This window comes from Melospiza melodia, chromosome W, assembly GCF_035770615.1.
Source record: "Melospiza melodia melodia isolate bMelMel2 chromosome W, bMelMel2.pri, whole genome shotgun sequence".
Taxonomy (NCBI): Eukaryota; Metazoa; Chordata; class Aves; order Passeriformes; family Passerellidae; genus Melospiza; species Melospiza melodia.
The window spans coordinates 2255115-2272649 of record NC_086225.1 but is presented as its reverse complement, the minus strand read 5'-3'; the positions used below and the strand labels follow the sequence as shown (position 1 = coordinate 2272649).

Sequence of the window (17535 nt, the reverse complement as noted above, 5' to 3'; positions counted from 1 at the left end):
CAATGTGCGCTTGCAGCCCAGAAAGCCAACTGCATCCTGAGCTGCACCAAAAGCAGCATGGGCAGCAGGTCAAGGGAGGTGATTCTTCCACTCTACTCTGCTCTCACAAGAATACTGAACACACTGTGTTCAGCTCTGGGGCCCCAAGCTTAAGAAGGAAGTGAACCTGCTTGAGCAGGTCCAGAGGAGGGCCACCAAGATGATCAGGAGGCTGGAGCAGCTCCTGTATGAAGAAAGGTTGAGAGAGCTGGGGTTGCTTAACATAGAGAAAACTGTGGTAAGACCTTATAGTAGCCTTTCAGTACTTTAAGGGAGCCTACAGGAATAATGAGGAGGGACTTTATCAGGAATTGTAGTGATATGACAAGGGGTAATAGCTTTAAACTGATAATGGGTTTGGATTAGATACTGGGAAAAAATTCTTTACTGTGAAGGTGGTGAGGCACTGGAACAGGTTGCCCAGAGAAGCTGTGGCTGCTCCATCGCAAATGTTCAAGGCCAGGTTGGATGGGGCTTGGAGCAACCTGGTTTAGTGGAAGGTGCCCCTGCCCATGGCAGCAGGTTGGAACCAGATGATCTTTAAAGTCTCAAGCCAAGCCATTCTATGATTCTATGACATAGACAGGACAGCTGACCCAACCTGACCAAAGGGATATCCCATAATACATGGTGCTGTGGTCAGCAATACTAAGAATACTAAGCTAAGAAAAAGGAGAAGGGGGGGGCATTCATTAAGGCATTTGTCTTCCAAAGCAACCACTATGCATACTGAGGCCCTACTTCCCAGCAAGTGTCTGGACATCATTTTTTGATGGGAAGTAGAGAATAATTTTTTTTTTCCTTTGTTTCCATGTGCAGCCTTTGCTTTTCTTTGTTAAACTGCTTTTATCTTGACCCATGAGTTTTTCACCTAATCCTTTCTCCTTCTGTCCCCCTGAGGGAGTGAGAGAGCCACTTGGTGGGAACCTGGCAGCCAGACAAGGTCAACTCACCACAAATATTGAAAAAAATATAGCTCTGACATTACTCCTATTTCAGAGCAATCCACTTTTAAAAACTGTGTCTACAAAGGAGAAATGTTCAGAAAGGTAATCAACCCCTTTTCTTGCTTTTGGAGGTTTAGGCAACGTTGCACACAGACAAGTTGGATATGGTCTCTTTTAGCTGAGTTTTTCTCCTCATATGGTTAAAATAGTTAATAGGGATGGGGATGTAGGCAGATATGCTTGTTAATTCAAGTTGATATGGTCTAATTCTTATCCCAAAATGAAAGGACTGTTAGGTTATGCTCTAAGAGTCTACCTAACCATGATCAAAAAACATTGCCAATCCTCTTGACCTAGGTAAGAAAAAAAATCTATAACCTTCCATCAGTTGGATACATCTAAAAGTAGCACAATCTCCTTAATCTGGACAAATGTTGCAGTGTGATGTATTACCCTGTTTCAGCTATCCCAGTTCCTTTCCCAGGTGTACCAATGCTTTCTCCCTTCCCCTCCCCTTGTCTCCTGCTGAGAGCTGTCCGTCAATCTCGGTAGGCCAGCAAGGGCATCGTCTGATTGGCAAAGTTCAAAAGATGCCCCTCAGACCTGGGGACATTGGGCTATCCAGGTGCCACTTGTCTCCTGAGACTTCCCCCCTCCTACCTGGTTGGTGGCATACCTACCCCTTTCCTCCCCCTCTCCCCGGGCTTAAATATACGGCGACCACGCAGTTCAGGGTTCTGTTGGAGTTGTCGCAAAATTTAGAGCTCTGTGTGCTATGAATGAAGCTCTGGATGGAAACCTTCCAGCAGGACCCATCTCCTTTTTCCTTCACCATCGCCTAAAGACTTTCCACCAGAGGTAAAACCTGAGTTCCTGCTTGCCTGGACTTGTCCCAAGTGCCAGCTGCAACATCCAGCTAGCCAAAGGTGTCTCTGAGGTAAAACCACCTCAGCTTCCGCCTCTGGTCAAGCAGCAAGAGCCAGACGAGCCCAGGCACATTCCATCCGGTAATATTGGGATCTTATTCCAATAAACAAAGAGAAGGAAACTACAAAAACACTTTAAAAGAAGTTACTGAAGTATCCCATTCATGAATTTTCCTTTAAAAGGGTCCTTTACTAACCAAAGCTTTGGCCAAGATAAAGAATTTTCTAGCTCAAATGCATAGAACCATGCAATAACAAGGTCACAACTGCAATCAGAAAGTCCTTTTGTCTGTCAAATGAAATACATATTTTTTTCCTTTTGCTATGCAGAAAATTTTGTAGTTAAAGGAAAGAGCAACAGTTTTGAAACTGAATTAAGTTTGGCAAGAGCATTCCATCTTCAAAGTAATTCTTCTGCTTTCGACAAACTTTCCCTACAAATCTCTTCTCCGAGAGGAAAAAAAGAGAAATAAATTGACACGGAGGCAAACATAACAGGCCAGTAACATAATACCATGCAAATCAAAACCCACAGCAACAGATTATCAGTACTGTGCTAGGCTTTGGGACAGGTTGGAATACAACAGAAATGTACTTGGAACAACTGTTGAGGGAGAGGGTGTCTGTTCTGCAGGCAACAGAGAGAAGGCAAAAGGATGAAGTTACAAGACAATTATGGTGGGAAACAAAATACCTTGAAAGCCAAAAAATCACATTGTGTGGCTCAGAATTCAAGTGTGGGTTTTTTGGGGAGGGTTCATTTTGGTGGGTTGGGTTTGGGGTTTTTGTTTAGTTTTGTTTTTTGCAAGCTGATAAGTCTTACCGTCTTGTTAGTAGTTTTCTGGAATAGAAAAATGGAAACAAAACAGCTGAAGAAACTGTGTAAATAACAGGAGGAAAGTACAATCTTGGGAACACAGATGAGATAGAATGGGGGGAAGAACAAGATGCTACAAGGACTGAGGCAAGTTTCATTCTACAGACTGTCAAATTGGAGTTTAATTTATTTTCAAGTGAGGAAAGTACTACTGTTTCTCTCTCTTTCTCACTGGAAGCAACAAAAAATCCTGAGAAGGACAAAAGTAATTCCACACAGTTGAGCTTAAAAAAATTAAAGAAATTAACTTAATGAAACTTAACATTTTATGAAGGAGATTAATTCTGACAGCTTCTCTTCTTTTTTTTTGTAAACATGGTCAGTATAACACAATAGGCATACTGAAATAGAGCTAGAAAAGCCATCAGATAGACAGTATTGGACTAATGTGCATTTTACTACTAAAAAGCATACAGGTTCTTACTGAAAAGTCATTAATATAAAATCAGTAACAGACATCTAAAACATACCAATACAGCTGTATGATAGTCACAGAATATACTTAATTCTCTTGTGACAATGTTTGACAAGAGCAATGCAAACTCTATCCATTGTTAAAGTATATATGCATCCTTTACATAAAAATACTTACATATATCTGGATCTTTACTTTTCTTTGTTTTGTTACTAAGACTTATCTCAAATCTATTAATATCAGATGAAAGATCACTGGGGAAAAAGACAAAAAGCCCCAATCAATACTATATTTGGCTAACATTTAAATTTATTCTAAAGTTATTTCAATCCTAAGTTATCATGACTAGGCAAAGATACTTAGATTCATACATAAAATTCTATCCATGCATTTGTGGATCCTATATAACCATGCATACAGTATTTTTAAAAAGCAGATACCAAACAGTACAGTGCAAAGAATCTTAAATGCAATGCAACTTTCAAGTGAAATTCAGTAATTCAATAAGATTAAGACTTACTCAAAGACAAATTCTTCTGACCATACAGGGTTCTGACCTTCCCTGATATGTGTTTTTGCTACCTGGACACTGTTCAGGTAGATGTTACAATATGGATTAGTAAAATGTTTTACTGGGAGTGTATGAGCTTCTTCTACATGCAAGATAAGACTGCTGACCTAAAAAAAATAAACAAAGTTTATTTATTTATTTAAGAAAGAATGGAATTCTTCCCTCCCCCCACCCCCCCCCCGACCATGTGGAGGCTTAACATTAAGGAATAAATATTAAATACAAAATATAGCTTCTTAATAGAAAGAGAAGGGAAGAAGAATAATGAAAGACAATTTTAAGAGGCACCAGGGACAAGGTAAGGGCAACAACTTGAAAATAAACCTCCAGCACCAGAGCTTTACCTAATTTTTTATTTTAAAAACATCAGTATAAGATTTGCAATTACTAACTTTTCTATGCATAGAAAATTCTGCTGAAGCTAAAGACTTGCATCTTAAGTAAGAACCAGGGACAAATCCAAAGACAATGCTGCATTTCATGCTTTCCTAATAGATTAGGCTCAATTTGAGTCAGCAGTGAGCCCTGGCAGCTGAGAGGGTAAATCACACCCTGGGTTGCATCAAGCACAGCATAACCAGTCAGTCAAAAGTGATGATTATCTGGCTGCATTTAGCATTGGAGCAGCCTCACCTTAAGTATTGTGTGCAATTCTGGGCCCCACCATTTAAGAAGGATGTGAAGGTCCTTGAATGGGTCTAGAGAAGGGCAACAAACCTGGTGAAAGGGCTGGAATGAATGTTCTATGAGGAGCAGCTGAGGACACTGGGTTTGTTTCATTTGGAGAAAAGGAGGCTGAGGAGTGACCTCATTGCTCTTTACAGTTTCCTGAGGAGGGGAAGGGGAGAGGGAGGTGCTGAGCTCTTCTCCCTGGTATCCACTGACAGGACATGTGGGAATGGTTCAAAGTTGCACCAGGGGAGGTTTAGATGACATTAGGAAGCATTTCTTTACCCAGAGTGTGGTCAAACAGTGGAACAGGCTTTTCCCAGAGAGGTAGTTGATGTCCCAAACCCATCAGTGTTTAAGAGGTACTTGGATGATGCCCTAACTTAATACTATGCTTTTAGTCAGCCCTGAATTGATCATGGTGTTGGACTAGGTGATTGTTGTAGGTCTCTTTCAACTGAAATCTATTCTATTCCATTCTATTCTAAACCAGTAGATTACATAAAACTCTTTTGTTTAACACACTACACTGTTTTCTCCCTGTTATAAGGAAGATATTAGTCTGTACCACAAATTCTCAAAATAAGAGCACTTGGAAACTCAATTTCCAAAAAATGAGAAGTGAACACTGAACTCATTTACATTAAATGCATTGTAAATAGTCTACTATTTAACAAACTTCTGAATTGCATGCAACTCATAGCTTAATCAAATATCTACAGATATCAACTGAAGTCAATTTAGTCAAATACGGGAAATGTTATATTTAATCAGGTCAAAGTTTCATTTAAATGCAAATATTCAGTACCTGAAATTTCAAAGGACAGTTTGAGGAACCCTGAAACTGATATAACTTCTGTAAGGCAGTCATGGAAGTATGATTTCTGATCTTTATACACTTCATCTACCTTGATCATTCATGCTTTTTATAGTTTTCACCTCTAAATAGTTCAATACTTCCCATACTTATTTACCTGGAAATTCTTTTACTCATTCCAGCCTATAGTTTTCTCATTTTCTTTATACATTTGATATAAGATGATCAAAACTATCTGTATCCTAAATGAGCATCCCATAAATATGAAATAGTATCTATCTTCTATACTATTTCTTCATGCAGCCTAATATTTGTTTTGCGTTTGCAAATACAGAATTATTTCAGATGATCACTCTGTAGGTGCTTTGCTTTTTTGGCTCCAAATTTCTTCTGCCATTCATATATCAATTGACCTAATTTAGTTTACTTTTTCAGAAGTATTCAGTCATCTTAAATGTTGACCACAGAATAATTTTGCATTTCCTAAAAAACCCCACCCATAAAATGTATTCCTTTTCCTATAGACTGGTAAAGCAGCTGCTTCCAACATTCATAGCATTCAAAGATACTAGGGATTCTTGATTCCCATTATTTTTCAATCATCACTTATGTAGTCATTTATTATCTGTCCTCTACCTCTGAAAGAAATTCTGGACACAACAGTACTCTCAAGAAATCAAAAGAATATACACCACCATCACAGTTAAGCATGTATTTGTCACTGAAAAATTAATGTATTAGTTATACAATTATTTTGGTTACAAGTGACATGTCTGTCAAATCTGGTGAACTGCAAGAGTTAAGACAATACAAATGCTGAATTGTTGACACCTTTCCTTAATGTGATCAGAAATTATTACCTAGCAAAACACCTGCCAGTTGCCTAAACACCATTTTGATCTTTGTGCATATAGATATCATAATAGAGTGGAAGTCATTCCCGTTGGTTTAACAAAGGTACTGTATAACTCCAAGAAAAAGAAAGCACATGTAGGATTTACTATTGTTGAAAGGAAAGTTCTGACATATATTATCATTTTGCAACAAGGGGGCAACCTCTCCTCCTCTTCCCCCCCTCCCCGTATCTATATAGCTTCACCTGACGTAGACGTTTATTTGATGTTCCTGGACTGTTTTTCCTTAAACTGCAAAACATCTGCAGAGCCTTCATCCAGTCCTAAAAGATAAGGCACAAAACAGTGCAACAAAAAGTCAGATACGGCTTCTTGCAATAGAACTGACATATCAAAAACTATCTGAAGTTGTTTCTTTAGCTTAAAAAGAACCAACTTGTATACAAGTCAGAGTATGAAACATTAAATAATAAAGCAAAATTCATATATTTCTCAGTAAATCGAAAAAGACATTTGCAAATTTGAGTTTCTCCTTTTAGAAATATCAAGCATTACTAATGGATATAGAGACCTTTATCAATTTTCCAGATTAGTCATACTTAATTAAATAAAAAATGGTATATAAAATGAAGCAAGACTTGATTGCTTCTGAGAAAATAACAGATAAGTCAAACTGTTCTGGTCATTCTCTCCTCTATTCTAATATGCAGTTGTATTTACTCTGTGTGCTTCAAACAAAAAACAAAGCAGCATTAACAGGAAAACACTGAAAAGTATAACCTTCACCCCCATTCTCTCTGCTCACAAATGCATAAAGCAGAGTAGATAATTGGGAAGGTGGAAGATATGCTATAGCCTCATTTCTCATGTTTTCACATCCCACACTGTCAAATTTTGTAAATTCTCATGAAGCACAAAATTTAGGCTTTGACTAACATTTATAAAGGTGTAGGTCAAAGATCTGCTAGCTACTCTCAAAGTGCAATTTAATAATTTTTAAAATACAGCTACATTCAATATTGCAGCTATTCTCAAGTAAACTACTTTGGGAGTGAAGTTTAAGCTTTCAAAACATTCCATAAAACGAGGAACTGTCAACTATGCATCAGATTTTTATTAGCTTGCTTTCTTATTCAAGTAAGAAAAAGCAAATAAAGAGCCATAGAACTTACTAAACACTCTAAATTAATCTAAATGTTTCCTAGATAGTCATCTTTATTCTCCCTTTTAACAGAAAAATCTATCCCCTTAAACGTCACAGTTTACAGCAGCAAGCCTGAACAGTGCACCATAGTATGCACAATGACACTAGTTATGTCACGAGGCTAACATATATCATGTATATGAGGCTAACACTACACTACATTACATTGACATAATGGTTTGTACAAACATCAGAACACATGCAATCCATTGGACAGCTGCTTTGATATTCACCACATTATATGAAAACCATACAATTTTCCTTCATATGACAACAAAACTATTCTTCTGTGAAATGTTACAAAGTACAGACAGCTGTAACTTCTGAGAACATAAGCATCAGTAAAACATCTGACCTACCTGAACCAGAATCATTTTATAAAAGAAATCCCAGTATTCTGTATAAATGCAGTGAACATCTTAAGTGTTAAGCAAATCTAAACCAAAAGCAGATTATATCAAATGTTCAGAAAACAAGACAGGACATTCTGCATGTCCTGACAGGTTATTCTGCCTACTACACATTCTTAAATAAAATCAAATGCATAGCTTGACTTCTGACACAAAATGTCTGTTTCAGAGCTCTAGAATACCAAAACAACTTGATGACTAAGAACAATATCACATCTTCCATATGCTCTCCTTTTAGTGAGTGACTTTTAGAGAATTAAACTCCATTCCTACACTTCTTAATCAGCAAACATTAACTGTTAAGAGAGCCAATAACTAAATGATACCAATATAAAACATAAAAATACCTTTATTTTATGCAAGATCAGGGCCTAAGACAAGACAACTGTTAATGGTTTGACAGATTTTGATTGGTGGGCATACCTCCTTTGCATTTTAGTTCTTATCGGGAATGTGCTCTTGAAGCAAAACTCCCACTTAGCATGCTCTGGTTCATTATTTGGAAGAGTACTGGAAAGCAAACTTTGGTTTTTTTCATTTAACTACTCCAAAATATATTCTCCAGAAATATCTAATTGAAACTTATGGAAGTTCAGTCCATGGGACCAGACTAGAACTTGACCAAAGTGTAATCCCTAAAGCATAGGTAATGTAAGTGCTGGATTATCATCACCAGCTATATCCCTTACAGATCTGCTATTACTGCATGGAAATATTTGCTAATGTAGACATAGCCACCATACATTGTACACTTGCTTTCTATTACAGAAAGATAATATTATTAAACACTACAAAACAAAAAATTGCTTTTAAAATTATATTTATCAACAAAAGCTCTCACCTGCACTTGTTCTTGAGTTTCTCCTGCAAAGTAAAAGATGTAATGGTCTTCACTGAAGTGCTGAACTACTATCTGAAAACAGTTTGGCCTTAAAATCAAACAAAACAAAAATGTCAGAAAAAAACCCAACAAGAAATATCTCTACATGCTTCAAAAGTGCATTTTGGTTGGAATTAACAATGCAATTTCAAGAAAACTGCACTATAGTTCAACTAGTTTGTTTCAGAATATTTAAGAATCTTGGAACAATTTGTATGGAATATACATATACACTGACTTACACTTGAGGCAAAATGCATCTGATAGCATTATCAAGTCTTTTATGAGGACTATTCACCACAAACATTTTAAATGATGCACAGGTTCAGCATTACACCCCAAGCACTTAATCATGTGTTATGGATTTGTTGTTTTAGGAGTTCAGGAAACTATATTAATATAAGGAGTTCTTTATCTGAATGTGTTCCACAGCTCTCACAACCAATTAAATGTGTACTGGATCATGTGTCATAGAAACTTTTAAAGCTTTAAAATGTGAGTATAACATCTTCTCCATTTTATGTATGTACACTCATTTGTCCAGAAATAAAAAAAAAAAATATTTTGTACTGTTACATTAAAAGTTGCACACTACAAGTACACTGAGTCTTCCACATTACCTTTAAGGTGATTTGGCTCTCCCAAACACAGTTACATGAAGGATCTTACTTCATTGGCATATGATATTTCAGTCTTCCCTTTCCCCCATCCACTGTTTAGGTAAATACTGGCATGGCATTTTCTGGCCACGCACACAGGAGGATTGAGGAGGGGGGCAAAAAGTAGCTGGGTCAGGGGCTACTCATGACATGCAAAGCTACAGCTCTCACTGTACTACTGAGAAAAAGGGAAAGATATTTTAAGTAGGTGGCAAAAATAAGAGGAATTTTGTCTCAACTACAGTTCTTCATCAACAGTTTTCCCAAGCAGGTGCAACCATACATCTTTTACCCACAGTTTCAGTGTTACTTATTATCCAAATATATTTTAACTCACAGTACAGCGTTTCTTAGAAGTGGCTCAACAGTCATCATTAACCAAAACACTCCTTGTTTACAGTCTCCACCAAAGTTTCATGTATAATTGCCAACTTTCATGAGGAATATTTCAGTATTTTTTTTAATGGTACCCTCATATGTATGGCTCCTCATTGCAATAGTTGCGCAGATCTTTCAAAATGATTGCAACATGTATAAAAATCAGATGCTACAAGAACACCAGATCTTTGCAGCTTAAGAAATACCACTAATTTTAAACATCTATCTTCACATAATCTATGTGAAAAGACTTTAGGTTGATGAAATGCTCTTAATAAATATTAAGATGCATGGAATAACCAGAGCTGCTGTTTAATGTGTTTTGCAATCTGTTATGAAAAAAATAACATTTGCAGGAGTAAATGCATCTTTTTCTTCTATATCACACAGGACTACATATTTTTTTATAATTAACAATGAAAAAAGTGTGATCTCTTTCATCCTAGTTACCAATGATATCAAGAAGTAGTTTGATTCTCAATGTCTTTGCCAACAATCAAATCACTTGCAGTTGACGTATTTAGTACAGTAAATGAAACTGTGAAAATGCTCTCTTCCAAAAATAATTTTTAAAATGTTTGCTTATATGAACTAACTTGCTCCTCTAACATTGGTTGGTTTAATCTGATTCTTATTGATTCCTAAACAGAAAACCATTGACACATTATCTACTTAATTTAGCTTTCCAATACCTATCAACAAATGATTGTAGATCTTTCAGAATGGACAAAATTCTTGATCTTAGCAATTCTTGGTTCAATCGGATTGAAACATTCAATACAGTTGCTTCATAATCTTTTTAATACATATAGAACAATTAATACACAATATTGAAAAATGACAGTGCAAAAGGCCAAATCATTATCACATCATATTACATGAGAAAAATCTTAAATTCCAAAATTTCTTACTAGAAGCTGTTTATGAGCAGTTACTAGCAATCAAGCTGCCATGGCTTAAGTTTCCATTAATCAGTTAAATTTGTTTACATATGTTCTTGCAATCTACATCAACTATGGAATAAAATGCAGTATGAAACAAGAGTCACAATACTTGCATTTCACAATCAGCCAAAGCTAAAAAAAACCCTAAAACAACAACCAACCAAAAAAACCCCACATATGGACAGTAACCAGGGCTCAGGTATCAAAACCCAAGTGTATTGTGCCAGGCCAACTTGTTCATTAGTGACGACTTGTTTGTATCTTGTATATGCCTCAAGCTAGTAGTTAGCTGTCCTGCTGCATGTACAAGAATTAAAAGCCAGTGCCCTACCTGCCAAATAAACTGTCGTGTACTCCATAGACCGAACACACACTAAGGTCTATCAATCCTTTAGGTTTTGTGGCTCGTTTTTCACTTTCAAAATAAATAAGCTGGGCATCATTTCCCTCCAATATAAAGTACAAGTTTTTCCATCTCTTCCCTTTACCTGTAAGGAAAGTACAATATTGTTTAAAAGAAAATGTAAATTCGATAAATGAAGGAAAAAGAGAGCAGTAAAGTTTTTGCCAAAATACAAACAGAAGAACAGCATACAGTTAATTATGCTTAAGTAATAATATCAGTACACATACTAATTTTTTTCAGCATGTAGCTAAAACTAGACCCTCTTCACAGACTGAAGTACAATTTTAGATGGTTCACTGTGCCGGTTTTGCATTGGAGCCACCCACAGAAGTGATTTTTCTGAGAGGAGCTGTTAATAGCTTCCTCTGTGCCTAGCAAAAGTAATAGCTGGCTAGCTCTGAGAACTGACAACCTGTTAAAGCATTAAGAAAGCTAGATCTGCTTCTGTGAGATTCACATTTTAAAACTAACAAGCCTGGGAAAAGCTCTTTTACTTCCGGCCTTTCAAGGAAGAAGTTCTTCCCCCCCCCCCTCCCTCGGCCCGGTGGCTGGGCGGGGGAGGGGAGGCCGCGGGGCCTCGGCCGAAGCCAGGCCCGGCCCCAGTGGCTGCCGGGTAGGGAAGAGGAGGCCATCCACCCCAGCGTACTGCAGCTGAGCCCTAGCCTAGTTGCTGAGATCCCAACCACACCCCCCTCCTTCAGCGCGGCCTGAAATAAATCACCATAAGTGCTTCAGCCACAGCGTAGCAGAGACCACATGACCACCCGCAGGCCTGGGTGAGATATTAACTCATTCACTGCACGGATGAAACTTGCAAAACATCGATCCTCTCTCAAGTGGAAGAAAAGAGTGAAGACATAGAAGACAACATGAGGCACTGAGGTCAGTAAAGAAGTCAAATTCCGGATGGGAGGAGAATGAGGAGATGCCTTAGTTTTGGGCTGAAATCCTCTTGTAAGGCTATGGAGAAGAATATAATTGATACATCAGACTCTTTTACCCTGTAACTCATTAAATGCATTGGGGGGATGTAGCATTCTAACCACAGCCATAAACAGAAGCACTAGTATTGAAATAAGCAGATGTTGCAGTAGCTGTGATCAAATGCGAAGTTTGAACAGAGAGAAATGAGAGCAATGAGAAACCTTGCCTCAGGAACAGAAGAAGACCTCTGTTCCCAGAGATAGATGAAGAGAACTTTTGCTTTTATGCTAGAACAGCTCATCCTTAAAAATGGCACCCCAATAAGTTGACATGGCCCAGGAACGCAGCTGTGGGATGGCTGCAAGAGATGGGAGGGACTTCACAAAGGCAGATTCCCAGGTGGCTGCTATTCGTGGAAATTAAAAAGCATGGGAGAACTCTTTCTTGTGGAGAAGTCTCCATGGCATAGCAAGAGAGACTCCTTTCCCTGAGTGAACTGAATAACAACTATTTTAGAGGTGGTAAACTGACTGAAAATACCAGGTTTTGTTTCTTTATGTTATCAGGGGAAAGGAAAGAGGAGTGGGGGGGGAGAAAAAGTGTTTTAAAGGTTTATTCTGATTTCTTATTGTTTTTTTATTTTAGTTCTGTTAATACAGTTTTCTTTATACCTTTTAAAAGTTTGAGCCTTCTCTGCTCCTCGTCCTAAATCCTTATTTCATAGCAGAAAATGAGTAAATAATTTTATTGGCTGCATTGGCATTGGGCCAGCACTAAACTCATTATTTGGTGCATTGGCCAGGAAATCCAAATTGGTGAACCAAAACCATTACATGAAATTGGTGTTTCTGCCTGGTTTCGAACTGAAACCACTACATTCACTAAACATTTTCATTAATCTCAACAGGATTAAACAAGTGTGCATGAACTCTGTTCATATCAGTGAGAAGACTATATTTTGCAAATAATGTATGATGCTGTAAACAATCTCATTTATTATGGCTATTTTAAGTAAGAAACAGAGTTCTCTTTACATGATAAATTTATTTCTAAACTCTTACCAACTGATCAGCATAACAAATTGCATCACAATATCTTAAAATTACTAAAAACCAGAAATGGGAATACAGTATATGCAAATCTGGATCAAAACCATGCCCCAAAAATACATATTAAAAAAATTTAACCATTAAAAAAAAAAAGTTAAGAACAAAGTTAATACCCAGAGATCTATATGTTGAGGTTTGTTGAAGGACAAATTAGATGTGCCAGTACAATGTGGATTTAGCCATTGACTAAAACAACAAAAAAAATCACTCATTGTTTAATGTTCACCGAATAAAACTGATAAGGTTCTGAACTAATTCATACATAAAGCACAGTACATTTTGAAAAAACATTCAGCCTTAATTTTCAACTTGATCATCATAGGTCCACCACAGCCCGTCATAAACAACCTTTTGCTCACTTCAATTTTGCCTCTGCTAGTACCACTACTACACAAAATTTGCATACATACCTGCATTTTTTAGAAAAAAAGTACATTTTATAAAATCAAACAGAACTCACTTTTTTTTAGAAGATATCCTTTTTTGACAATATTTTTATAAAAAGCATCCTTTGTTTTGCGACGAATTGTATTGTAGATTTCTTTTCCATCGACTGTATCATTAAACACTTGTTCTTGATGCTGGTAAACAAGGAAGAAATCAACATTTTTTTTAAGCTCAGAAATCACTGTGAAACAATTGCATACTATGCAGCTGCAACCAAACTTTTATTGAATCCTACTAATTCCTTATTCTCTCATGTATCTTAACAAACCAATATAATTTAATACACTACATTTGGTAGAAATGTAATATAACTACTTCTTGTGGAATGATTAGGCCACAGTTATAATATGAAAAGAAAAACAAGGTTTAAATACAGACTAATTTTCAAAAAGTACCATCTGTATTTATGTTTTTTAATACTAAATAGCTTTCAGCAATTTATGCAAAATTTACATAAATCTTTAAAGGTTCTTTAACTTCTGTCTTCTACCATGGATTTTGAGACTGAGTAATTAAGGATAAACTCTGAACCAACAAGAATGGTATAGATCACAATAAAAACTGAATTATTAACACACAGCTAGTGCACAGTTCCTCACTAATCTTATTAGCACTCATACCCTAAATGACTGTCATTCTAACAAAAAGCAAGAGGAGAAAGTAGAAACAGGACATTGAAAAAGGATAAATTCACATATAAAACGAAGATCTGGAAATAATGTTACCCAGCTAGAATGGCCAAAAGCCAAGCCAAGTTTGACCTTACCAAGTCAGCTGATCAGCAAAAGTTCTTTAGCCATAAGAAAACATAAAAAGCAAGACTATCCGACAGAGAACAGTATCAAGATGAAGTGATATGCACTAGCTCCATACTAAATACTTTACTTTTCTCTCCTCTATTCTATAAGAATCATGGTTTTAAACAACATGACAAAGGCAAGATGAAAAACATTTCAGTAATAGGAATTACAGGGCTGACAATAGAAGCAATATCCAAGTTTATACTAACTCAGTATAATCTCCATAACATATCTATGGAAAAAATAACATAAAAAACAACACATCTAGTGAAAAATGTTTTAAAGTAAATTTCAAAAATAGAAACAGGAAGTCTACTAGATTGAAGCAACAGCATGAAAGACTTGTGGGTTTTTTTTCTTCACAGAGCATGACAGTATGTGGTAATTACACCACCAATATATTTTTTTTTAACAAAGGAAAGTCACACATATATCTTAATAACTTAAAATAATTTGATGCAGTCTCACATGGAAAATTAGTCAGCACAGAGAAAGTTATTTATACAGGAACCATAATTGGATAGACAAAGTGCCAAAAGGAAGATGATTGTCATAATCCAAAAAGAATGATAGAGGGCAAGGAAAGTTATTGGGTGAAGCTTTTCAAGGATCAGTCTCTGAATTCAAGTTTCCTCACATTTGTCTCAAACGCATTGAAGAGCATGAGCTAATAGAAGCAGAAAACTGGGAAGCATTGATGACAAGTCAGCAGAAAAAAACCCAAGCAGTCAGAATAATAAGCTATAAGTCTACTAATACAAGATAAAATTTGCTCTTGTTGACACTTACCGATAGCAAACAATATAATACAATGTGGGTACGGTAATGACACAGATAATGTTCTAGGATAAGACACAGATAACCTTCTGCAATCTGGTAAACACTCTCACAGAAAAAAGGAATTACTAATGACATTGAGCTGTTCTGGTTCATTACATTCAAGAAACACAAACTCACTGGAATATGGTGCTAGTAGGGCAGCTACAAGAATCTTACAAAGAGACAAAACCAGATTTTGGTATGCTCATCTTAGTGAGCTGACTAAAGAATAATACAAAGGAATGCCCTTGAATTAATATAATAGCTCTAACAAAGGGGTAACTATTTAGGTTAGAAATTAAAAACAAATTTCTAACCATCAAAACAGGAAAGTTGAAGAATACATAGGAAGAAAAGATAAAACTATACTTTTGAACTAGTTATAACTTTAGGAAAAACTAGACAATACAGTTTGTTTATTATCAGTGGTCTCTTAGGATGAATTTATGCTACAGGGCAACAATGTTCTTGAACACACCCTGTAATCCTGGCCCCTTGATCATCTCTGAAGATTTTCTTTTCATACAGATTTTTTTGAGGGAAGAAAGATATTAGACACAGAAGAATAGAGAGCAGCCTAGTTCAGGGACCAGAGTTAGGGGCACAAGATGGAGCATTTACACCCCAGAGCACAGACAAAGCTAATAACTTTTGTTTATTACAAGCCAATAGATAAACTAATGCATATGAAAATAAAATAAAAGAAACACAAACTCAAAACAAAAATTCAGGAGGGAATGATGTTGTTTAACTACAATGGATACCTGTGTAATAATTCAGTTGCTATATTATAAATATTTGAGGACTAAGTCAATACCTTCAATAACAAGCGCTCAGAGATGAAGTTTTACCTGCACTGGAACAGGATCTTTAAGGTAATATCCTTCAACAATCTGTTCTTTTCTATAATGTTCAATGATCTCTGCAATACTGTTCAAATAAGAAAAATAATATTTAAAATGTTAAATCAATTAGTTTTTCCTCTCTATGAGACATGCAATCACACTACATTTCCTCACATATTTATAATAAAAATCAAGTGTTAAACATCATAATCTCATTTGCAGCAATGACAATCTACTAATAAATACATTGAAGTCAAGAAAAATCACAGAACTGCATTTATTTATTCTAAATGTCACAGAATATTTTCAATCAGATGTTGAAAATGCATGTATTGAGTATGTCTGGGATGGAGTTAACTTTCCCCACAGCAGTCCTCACAGTGCTGTGCTCTGTATTTTTAGCTAGAAAGATGTTGATAAACAACCAGTTTTGGCTACTGCTGAGCAGTACTCCCACAGCATCAAGGTTGTTTCTCCAACCCCATTCCTCAAAAGCCAGTAGGCTGGGGGTGGGCAAGAGCTTGGGAGAGGACATAGCCAGGAGAGCTGACCCAACCTGACCAAAGGGATATCCCATACTGTATGACGTGCTCAGTAATAAAAGCTAAGAGAAGGGGAGAGGGCATTCATTATGAAGACATTTGTCTTTCAAAACAACCACTATGCATACTGAGGCCCTACTTCCCAGCAAGTATCTGAACATCGCTTGCTCATGGGAAGAAGAGAAAAAAAATTATTGTTTTTCCTTTGCTTCCCTGTGCAAGCCTTTACTTTTCTTTGTTAAACTGCCTTTTTCTTGACCCACAAGTTTTTTACCCTATTTTTCTCCCAGTCCCACTGAGGGGGCTGGGGGCTGAGAAGGGGTCTTGGTGGGCACATGGCAACCAGACAAGGTCAACCCACCTCAATGCCAAATGAGTACACTACCTTTTCCACATTCAAGTAACACATGTGCATTTCTCAGCTCTCCAAACAGGCTGAAAATTGCTATTTTATTGGTAATAATTTTCAAAGTCCTAGAGTAACTAAGAAAGGGGAATGGAAGATATTTCAAACTGTTGAAATCAAGTTTTTTTTAGGAAGATGAGAATGGGAAATCAAAAAAAGGTTTTGTAACATGGACTATACAGATTGTACGTCAAATCACTGAACCATCGTGTTAAATTAAACACTCAGTCAGCAACATGTTTCTATGGGTAAGCTTACATTTTAATTACCAAAGTCAGGTTGAATTTCTATTTTGAAGGATCAGGAAAGAAGTAGTGACAGACACAATCTAAAATTCAATATATCTTTGAATTGCTCTTATTTTTGCAGTTATTGAAAGTTACATTGTAATAAAGAGAAGTTAACATCAACACAGATGAAGCAGTCATATATGAAATATAAACCTGAAGATAAGAAGGTAATTCAGAAGAAAACAAAAACAGATATGATGTGTTTTCTCATTTCATATAGACTGTTAGCTGTGTGTGCAAATGTAATCAAAAAGGCACGCATGATAGATCTTTGGCCTATTACAATTGGATAAAATTTTATTGAAAGGAAAAATATAGGATACTATAAAATTATCAAAAAAAATCATAAATTACATG

At 36.4% G+C, this 17535-nt stretch overlaps 1 protein-coding gene across 1 annotated transcript in view; it reads right to left on the bottom strand.

Annotated features, from left to right (window-relative positions):
* Window positions 1-17535, bottom strand: part of LOC134431479 (ras GTPase-activating protein 1-like) — a 126227-nt gene that overhangs the window by 41429 nt on the left and 67263 nt on the right. The window contains exons 9-15 of the mRNA XM_063179491.1: window positions 15947-16025; window positions 13490-13610; window positions 10922-11078; window positions 8571-8658; window positions 6361-6438; window positions 3725-3882; window positions 3382-3458 (exon numbers count right to left, since the gene is read on the bottom strand). Coding sequence (XP_063035561.1) covers window positions 3382-3458; window positions 3725-3882; window positions 6361-6438; window positions 8571-8658; window positions 10922-11078; window positions 13490-13610; window positions 15947-16025 — 758 coding nt within the window. The remainder of the gene's footprint in view (window positions 1-3381; window positions 3459-3724; window positions 3883-6360; window positions 6439-8570; window positions 8659-10921; window positions 11079-13489; window positions 13611-15946; window positions 16026-17535) is intronic.